The following is a 9,995-nucleotide window of genomic DNA, read 5'->3' on the forward strand; positions in this document are numbered from 1 at the left end:
TTTCCCCATCACTCATGAGTCAAATCTGTTCTGTTGCTCACTTGCTCTCTCTCACGTCACGTAGGCTATACAGTGGTGAAGCTGCACGTACGCCGTCTCGCCTAAACTAGGCATAGCCTATTACAAATGTGAGTTTACGTTCTCTACCAATGAGTCAGACCATATGAAAAGAAAAAGCATATTATTCATAAACATCAGCTCCTCGTGGCTATCATGCACTATTGTTGCGTTTTCTGTTAGTCGCCCTGGTAGACAATTTAAGTGAAATAACGTTTAGTTTATGGTTTATTTCGATCATCATCAACAATATTCATATGACATAAACATTATACTGTAGCCTACAATACATCCAACATTTCTTTCTGTAGGCTACGTATGTTGTTTCTTCTTTGTTTTAAAACCACTGTTTTGAAAGCAATATGTTCTTTAAAAAGAAGAAGAAGAAAGACATTTAGGGTGCGTTCGGAAATAGCGCACTGAGCGCACTGTGCAATGCTAACTAATAGGCGAGTGCGCTCCGGTGCAGTATTTCAAATACATATAGTTTAAAACACGCCACTGGTCACGTACATAGGCAGGGTGACTGACTGAGCACTGCCTCTGCCTCAGACTCCAAATTGACCAGTCCATGAGTCCATTACAAGAGAGAGAGAGAGAGAGAGAGGCGCGCAAAAGCAGAGAGGATGTCATTTTCTGCGTGTGTGCCATGGGTGTGTTCTACGGAGGCTGGCTTGGTGGCGCGTCATCTAGTCCCAGTAGGTGAGTCAGACCCTCCTCAACCAATAGATGTGATAGACGGGACATCCCTATTCTCTAGAATGCAGGACCACTGACTGAGGACGCGTCCACATGCGTTTCTTACTTTCTTCTTCATGCAAGAGCATCTGAGAGATACACAGACCAATGACCATCCAGTCAGGTAGGCTACATACCCTCTTAACATTGTTTTTGTATTTTTATTCTAATACACGTATTTCATTGCCACGTACACTATAACAGTAGGCCTATTAGTCAAATCAATTTGCGCGCGGGTTAAACCTTATTTAATATTAGTGTCAACGAGTGTCGCTCGTCGTAAAAAGCGTTTTAGTTATATGCAAACAACACGGGCACATTTTATATAAATGCGACCCGCGTCGCATTTATATAAAACAATCTATGGTTTGCCACCGGCGTACGAGGAAGTATAAATGAGCCTATGTTTAACAGGTGGGTGGCATCATCACGATCGACACAAGTTAATTGTGGACAGATGAAACCATATGGCCTACTGTTAGTCCCACAGTCTTTTTTTATCAGACTATATCAGCATGCATGTTTTGCTTTTTATTATATAGGCCTACATCCTACAAAGGTCTGTGTGTAAGTAAGCTAAAAATAGCCCTTATATGGACATGGTTCATGTCGACGTCACTCTGACGACACTGCTGCTTTACGTTTTCAAACTCTTGGTAATGGTTAACTGGCATCCCATGATAATCATGATTCATCATCATGACCACGGTATATTCTGTTCTGTGGAAGTATATAGTATAGGTATAGGCCTACCATGATATAGACATAACGGCGGGCTACCGTCCGATGATGCCATAGTCACAGTCTAGAATGATGGTCATGAGACTGTACGTTCCTTTGCTCACGTAGTCCAGCAGAATACTATAGCCGAGACTCCGGGCATCTTCCCGTGAGTCACCTGTAGGCTGCTATGGTACTGGAGGGATGAGGCTACGTGCGCTGCCGGCTCTGCTCTGCGGGGTTGTCTACGTGCGTTTTGACTGCATCCGCCTTTTTTCTTCCTCTCTGGTTCTTCTGTCGCTCTCTGTTACACACGCTTCAGCTGCCAGTCAGCACACATATACTGCCCGGGATTAATCATTATGTAACCCGATTTACGAAAACTAAAATAACCATAATAAACCCAGATTACGTTTGTAAACGTAGTAAAGGAAACTTGATTATTTTTCTTTTTAAGTAGCTATGATCTATCTATACCATGGCACTTTAACATTCCAACCCCATCCCTAACACTCAGCAGGACATGGTGTCCCTGTTCAGTGTTCACATGCACCTCAGCTTCTGATGTGAATATTATAGCCAACTGTAGATGCTTCAGGCACACTATAGATTCTACGCTACAGCAATGGCTCTCAAAGTGGGGTCCGGGGATGGGGGACCCCCTGGGGTCCTTGAGGGTGTGATCATCTACAAACTCGACATGTGTTGTGGACTTGTATCTGCTATTTAAAAAATAGACAATTGGAATATTTAAAAAAACCTTTTAACAACACAAATCTTATATGGGGATCCCACACAATCTTTTCAGATGGGGGTCTGCAGACAAATACATTTTAATTTGGGGGCGGTGGCCCAACTGAATTGAATACACAGGACCTCAATGGAAATAAGTCATGTATTTTTTAGGTTATCCTTCAAACTGTTAATAAAGTATTAAAAAAAAGCCTTGACATGACACAAAAGTGTACTAACCACTGATCTAAGTAGTAGACTATATTCTTTTCACTTTCCAAATTGCATTCCTCTCTCTCACTGACTGCTTCTTTAAAGGTTTCCTGATATAAGGGGGTATACCCATAAATATAGCAGGAAACCTGCAGTGAGGTGGTGGAAATGTGTGCGCAGTCTGCGCACATATCTGAGTAGTATACGCTTTGATCTTATCAAGTGTCCCTGCATGTGCCTCAGAAGCCTCCCGTGCCTTAACCTGCATGTGAACTGAACTCCATGCAGCATTCTGACAGGAGTCCTATACTATCACCAGCCTTCCTAAAATAAGACCCTTTGCATTCCACAACCCTCATCGGGCTGACATGCACACTCACCACCGCACTCACTCTCTCGCGCATGCGCACGCACACACGCACGCACACACTAAATCATATCAGTACTGTATTACTGGTGACAGGAAGAGTGGGCACCTCACCAGTTAAATTGGCATTTGTTTCCACTTTTTTGGGGGATTAAGGACGATTAGGCCTAATATTTCTAAAATGTCTACAAATTGCTATGGGCATAAACAGGAACTTGAACAGTATATTTAAGTCTGGTAATGATGTACCATGCATGTTCATAACATGTGACCACTCTTCCTGTATTCATTACACCTACACCATTGTACCCACTGTCAGCCTAGTGGGCCTATACTGCCACCGTTGTCTTTCACCTCGGCCCAGGTGAAAGACACCTCTAACCCTACTGTAGGTATACATACCAGGGAAATGTTGAGAGCGGAATGACAACGGGCAAAGGAAGAGGTTACGCACAAGAGAGAGCAGAGAAAAATAGAATGTGAGTTTGTGTGTGTGTGTGTGTGTGTGTGTGTGTGTGTGTGTGTGTGTGTGTGTGTGTGTGTGTGTGTGTGTGTGTGTGTGTGTGTGTGTGCGTCTAATTTCTGTTAGTAGTAGTAGTAGTCACACCGGGGTCATCCCTATGTTCCCCAGGTTCTATGTTCCCCACTTACCTTATAGGGTTTAGGGTTAGCGTTAGGTTTCTGGTTTAAGGACTTCAGTGTTTTGTATACTATACAATTGTATGTATAATTGTTTTTGCCATCTTTGTTGAAGAGTCTGAGGAATTATGTTTTAGTTTATGTTATGCCAGTGTTCATTTTTAGTTGGCTAAGACTAGATAGTTTAAGTATAGCCTATAGGCAGACCTAAAGTGCAATGGATTGTTCAAAGACTGAGCTTAAATCAGAATTTGCTACTAAAAGTAACACTAAGACTAAGTTGCTAAAATACTTTTAGTCTTACTAGAATTATTAAAATTACTAGGTTATGTTTAGGTTTATTCTAAGTGGGGAACAAAGAACTGCTACCCGCAGCAGGTCAACAGTCAAATGTGATTTCATTTAAAAAAAAAAATTTGCTCAGACTAATATATAGACCTATGTCAAATGTTTCATCAGGAACCAGCATTTGGTTGACTGGCTGGTTCAATAAACACCTGAGTGACTGTGAAGTGTGAACAAAACCTATTTTGGAGTGAATTGTATTAATCTCCACCACACTCCCCAGAAGAGCAGGAAGAGCAAAGGTGTGAAACAGCTGTGAAGGTTCAACATCATGTTCAACCAACAGCTTTTACCTTGCCATCTAGATTTAGACCATTGTCTTGTTCTAAACTCTTTTAATTGACCATAATTCTGCCCTGCCTCTATTACTGTATTGTGAATGCGTAATAAGTTGAATTTGTTTGTACTATCAAATACGAGTAGAAGAGGGTCAACGTGTCAGTCAGTGGCAGATCACTGGTAGACATTTAGGTCAAGAGCTTAAGGACAATGATAAGTCTCTTCAACGCTGTAATAGGATATATACTCAACTTTCATCAGGGCTTCAGCCTCCGTTTCGAGACTGATTGATTGGTAAATTTGATGTTGGTCATAAACACAGCCAGACAGAAGTTGGGAGGTAATTAAATAAATGGCAGGCAATCGATATTTGACAGTTGATAAGTAGTCTCAAAGGAAAAGAGGGCGCTGTTTCTCCTTTATTTGCAGATGGGTTCTCAGTCAGATTGCAGGTGGTCTAACTAACAGCACACTTCGTCATGCTCATGCAACAATTATGTGCGTTTTTCAACTTCCCCAAATTGGTCAACACTACTATGTAATATCCTGGTGATGATCATAGTAGATTACAATAATTCTTTGCATAGACTACAGGAAATATTGTCAAAAGATAAAGATTTATGACTCTGAAAGAGTTCTTTTCAGAAGCTAAACCAGCTGCTGGAACCATGCAAATGCTTTTCACACCCTGCTGACAAGTCATATCCTGTCAATACACTTACATACACTTGCACAACTGCACACGTGCACACAAACAGGTGCTTCTTTCTCAGGAATAGATTACATGTCCCTGTACTGGAAACAGTATATAGTCTTTCTCAAGGTCATTTTACACTATAGATGTTGCTCAAAATGTCCTCCTCTCCTATACACTATATATATATATATATATATATATATATATATATATATATATATATAATATTATATATATTATATATGCATTATATCAAAGAAGGAATGGAAGTGTTACATGAATTGAGTCATTTGTATATTTATATTGAAGTCAGTAATGCTATTTAGTTATATAATGGGAATCAATGTGCTGGACATGTACAGCCAACATTGGTTAACCCTCTGTCTTCTGTATTTGTTCCCCCAGCATTGACAGTCACTTAAAGTACCTCGACAGAGCAGCCAGAGGGGATCATGGGAGGAGCGGTAGTGGATGACGGGCCCACCGGGGTGAAGGCGCCAGATGGAGGGTGGGGCTGGGCGGTGCTGTCGGGCTGTTTCGTCATCACAGGCTTCTCCTACGCCTTCCCCAAGGCGGTCAGTGTCTTCTTCAAGGAGCTGATCAGAGAGTTTGGCGTGGGCTACAGTGACACCGCCTGGATCTCGTCCATACTGCTCGCCATGCTGTATGGCACAGGTATGCCTAAAACTATACTGTGTAAAAAGCATCCACTGCACGGAAACATGTGAGTGATAACTTGAAGGGATTCTTTCCGAAAATTCCATTTGCAACAATGTTCCATGATAATGTTCAACACCTCTACTCTACAACATGATTATGCAGACAACGTTTTCACATATTTTCAACCATAAAGTTATTTATACATTTTTAAAGCTGTATTGTGTAATATTTGTGATAGTCACAATACCTGAAAATAGTATGCGCTGTGTGACGGTTTGAGGTCTATATGAAGGAGACCCAATGCTACTGAAAACACATTATGTGCATGCACTGGCTGGCCATGTTGTTTTCCCCTCCTTTCTAAAGCATGTTGTCCAAATCCATCTAAGCTCCCCTCTCCAAGCCCCACAGAGGATTGGGAGAACTAATTTAGATTGTTATATAAAACCTGGAATAATTCCCCTTGTTTATGGATTGGCAGCAAGTTGAAGTGACAGACAATGCAGCTTTAAAGACTAAGAAAGTCAGCAATTTCAAATGTGACCCCAAAGAAGTGGTATTTCACTTTGGAATGCAAAGCAACCATGAGAGAATATAAATATACAGTATGACAGCATATGGAATAAGCTATAACATAATGCTATTTTTGTCTGTGCTTAGGGCCTTTGTGCAGTGTGCTGGTGAACAGATTCGGCTGCCGGCCAGTAATGATGGTTGGAGGGCTGTTTGCCTCACTGGGAATGATCCTGGCTTCCTTTGCCACCAGTATCATGCATATCTACCTTTGCACTGGAGTTATAACAGGTATGGCCTAGTCTCAAATAATACACACAGATATGAATGCACAGACTCACATAATCAAAAACGCTAAATTTGCATGCAACTGTCTTTTCTGGAGTTTCTGCTCAGGTCTAGGCCTGGCTCTGAACTTCCAGCCCTCACTAATCATGCTGAACCGGTACTTCAGTGAAAAGCGCCCACTGGCCAATGGGCTGGCAGCAGCAGGAAGCCCGGTGGCCCTGTGCTGTCTCTCTCCGCTGGGACAGATTCTTCAGTACTATTATGGCTGGAGGGGAGGTTTCCTCATTCTGGGGGGCATGCTGCTGAACTGCTGTGCCTGCGGGGCCCTCATGAGGCCCCTGCTGCCCCCCAAGAAGTCCATAAGCTCAGAGGAGGAGACCCTCGATGTACCCTTGGAGGAGAAAACGCCTCAAGCCAAGAAGAAGTTGCTGGATTTCAGCGTGTTTAAGGACAGAGGGTTCCTTATCTATACCATTGCAGCATCTGTTATGGTGCTGGGACTGTTTGTGCCTCCTGTATTTGTGGTGAGCTACGCTAAAGCGATGGGTAACGAGGACACAAAGTCGGCTTTGCTGCTCACCATCCTGGGTTTTGTTGATATCTTTGCTCGTCCTACGTCTGGCATAATAGCAGGGTTAAAGTGGGTGCGGCCCAGATGTGTCTACCTGTTCGCCTTTGCGATAATCTTCAATGGCTGCACAGACCTCATAGGCTCACAGGTGAGATTGGAGCAGTCAAGATTGTGTTTACATCTCATTAAACACACAGGAAGAAGGTGTGAGAAATAATATCACAATTAAGCTTTCATCAAAAAGGGTGGAAAAACTGAAAGTTATTCATCTAATCACACATCCATCTTATTAATGTACTACAGTATATACTGTAGTATGTATGTTATGTTTGTCACCTTTTTATTTTGGCAATAAACATACCTTCTGTCTGTGCTTTGTTTCTGACAGAAACGGGTTAGCACTAGAACCTGCTACAGACTCCATCTTAAGTAGATTATGGTCTATATTAAACACAGAATTAGGAGTCCACATATCTATTTACTGGGGAAATAAATAAAAGCTTGAAAATGGGATGTGTGGGACCGTGACTAGAGCTGTCTCATCTCTCTCTTTACAGGCCACTGACTACTGGGGGCTGGTCATTTTCTGCATTTTCTTTGGCCTGTCCTACGGAATGGTGGGAGCTCTACAGTTTGAGGTCCTCATGAGCATCATAGGAACAGAGAGGTTCTCCAGTGCCATTGGACTTGTTCTGCTTTGTGAAGCCATTGCTGTTCTTGTGGGGCCTCCTGGAGCAGGTAAGATCCTAAAATAATAGCGTTCTCTCACTTTATTCATCATGTTTACTGTGGTATGAAATCCCATTACTGCCACAAAGTAACATTTTAAAGTCCTGAATATTCCCCCCTCCCCTTGTGATTGGCTGATCACCCCCATAGCGATGATTTGATTGGCTGAGCAAAGTACATATTGAAGATAAAAGTGAGGGCAGAAAAGTGAAGACGCCAAAAGTGATTGGCCGGAATGACATTTGTGATGATTTGATTGGTTGAGCACGGAATGTGATGTATAATGATAAGAGCGCCCCTCACTTCACACGGGTGTGATCTTTTAATTAATGAAATAGAAATGTGCTTGGTCGAGTTTATCATGTTTATCATGAAAGTTCTTCATAACATTTACAAGAATCATCCTCTCTCAACCAGGTCGTCTGTTGGACGCCACGGGCCAGTACATGTATGTGTTCTTGCTGGCGGGATGTGAGGTCTGTGCGGCGGCTGTCATCATCTCCCTCGGCAACTTCTTCTGCCTCAAGAAGACACCGGAAGAACCTGAGGCCAAGCTGGAGATGGCTGTGAACGCCAGCGAGAAGGATGAGCTGAACCACAGTGTGCAAGACGGGGAAGACAAGGAGACCGGGGAGGAAGCAAAGACGGGAAAGAACGGAACGATTTCCGCAGGTGAAACGGGCCAAGGAGATGTGGTGAACACGGTGAAGGAATCAGCGGGCGAGACTCAGGATGTAAGCACTGAGACTTCACTATGAAGTAGACATGAGTTATCCGTTTATCGTAGAGTGGAACTGGACGCCCTGTCAAAAGGACAATGTCCAGAGTACTCACAATCTGTCTCAGTGGACACTGGACAGTGAAAGGAAGGCAGACAGAGACCAAGAGAGAGAGAGAGAGCTGGGACATTACTCTGTTCTACATGGACTGAGATGTATTCTTGATCTGCACTGATTTAACACATTTCACACACAGGGCATAAGAACAATCTTCAGTTGATTCTCTCATCAAAATGGTACATAAAAGTAAAGTAAATGAATTGTTATATTATGTAGCATCAACAATGAATGATCTTTTTGCGACTGTCAACATTTCAATGTACAACATGATTACGTTATTTGTATTTCATTGTATACCTCTAAGTATGTTTAGTATTTTTATTTGATGTGTGCTTCCATTCACATCGTTCAGCTGGTATTTCAATTTCAATTTCCTTGCTTCAAACATTGTTTAACTTTACTTACTACCGGTATTTTTTTTATTTTTTATGTTAAGGACAACTGGAATGTGTTAATCCACCGGTAATATTGTGCACAGATTACCTGTCAAAAACTGCAGGCATAGAACTGCTGTCGGGCATCTGCACGAAGTTCATTATTGGGAGTGTTGTCATTTCAAAAACGTTGTATTGTTGCTTGGTACTGATTGCTGTGAGCCATGTTGTGGCTGGACATTCGTTATGTAATATCAGTAAGCGAAAATTGTCAATATGATATTGAGGAAACCTTCTGGATTGTATAGTCAAAATGTGTTGTTGAATGTGCTCAAGCACAAATATGACTGTTGAGTGTACTTCATGTTTCGTCTTTGTCCTGTGAAGGCCAGCTTAGCACCTTAAAGAGTCACTTTGCCAATTTATTCTGTAAACCTTGCAATCTCTTCACCAGGTGACATATTTGACCATAGCCTTGTGGGCAAGCTTCCGAGGCACATGCCATTGGGAGGTTTTATATCAGATGTTCACATCCTTACAATAGAATAATAGGATACAGGTTACAGTATACCTGTTTCTCAGTGTTATTGGTATTGTACAGTATGTGCTGGTGAGGTTCATATTTTACAGATGGCATCGGCAGCTGCTGCTGTACTGTATTTATTGCGTGCTTGATCCTCTGGGTTTAGGAGACCTTGCTTCAAAGCACCCGAACAGTGTCCACTTGTTCAGAAATCAGTAAGAAATGTAATATATTTACTGTACTACACTGCCTAATAGGACAGATCTTTGATGTCAGGTTTTACAAATAAACATTTTCTGTGGAAGATGACAGTTGCTCATTAATGCCCACCCCTAAAAAGCACATGTGGAAACAAATACATATACAGGTATGTAAAGCATACATTATATCTTTGCTGTCGGGAAGAAACCACCTAACTCCGACGTACAGGGTGTTTAATTGCACTGATTTATGCAAAAAATAATAATAGTTAGGTGGTTTCCTCCTGACGGCAACGATATGAACTTTGTACATACATATAACCTCAATACCTAATATCAACAGAGAGCATTTTTTGCATTAGGTAGATACAGATACATCATAGTTGACCGGTTCCCGTCCCTTCTGGACGGGAACCGCTTTTGGGGTTCTTGTTGCTATGTACAGTATATTAGCAGCATAATATTCTTTGTAATTTATTAATAAATATTAGATTTTTTTTCATAAAACTTA

The 9,995-nt window shown here is 41.8% G+C and overlaps 1 protein-coding gene across 1 annotated transcript; it reads left to right on the top strand.

Annotated features, from left to right (window-relative positions):
- Positions 1–828: 828 nt before the first annotated feature.
- On the top strand, positions 829–9,582 carry slc16a3b (solute carrier family 16 member 3b). The gene is made up of 6 exons (XM_079492047.1): positions 829–919; positions 5,193–5,462; positions 6,108–6,251; positions 6,357–6,967; positions 7,377–7,557; positions 7,966–9,582. Exons 2-6 carry the CDS (start codon positions 5,240–5,242, stop codon positions 8,304–8,306), a joined length of 1,500 nt encoding a protein of 499 aa, XP_079348173.1. The 5' UTR covers positions 829–919; positions 5,193–5,239; the 3' UTR covers positions 8,307–9,582.
- The last annotated feature ends 413 nt before the right edge of the window (positions 9,583–9,995 follow it).

Source organism: Electrona antarctica, assembly GCF_951216825.1.
Source record: "Electrona antarctica genome assembly, chromosome: 22".
In the NCBI taxonomy this organism is placed as follows: domain Eukaryota; kingdom Metazoa; phylum Chordata; class Actinopteri; order Myctophiformes; family Myctophidae; genus Electrona; species Electrona antarctica.

Coding starts and splice junctions, on each gene's coding strand:
- slc16a3b (XM_079492047.1), top strand. CDS start 5,240: ATGGGAGGAGCGGTAGTGGATGACGGGCCCACCGGGGTGAAGGCGCCA. Junction 5,463..6,107: donor CGCCATGCTGTATGGCACAG/GTATGCCTAAAA, acceptor GTCTGTGCTTAG/GGCCTTTGTGCAGTGTGCTG. Junction 7,558..7,965: donor TGTGGGGCCTCCTGGAGCAG/GTAAGATCCTAA, acceptor TCTCTCAACCAG/GTCGTCTGTTGGACGCCACG.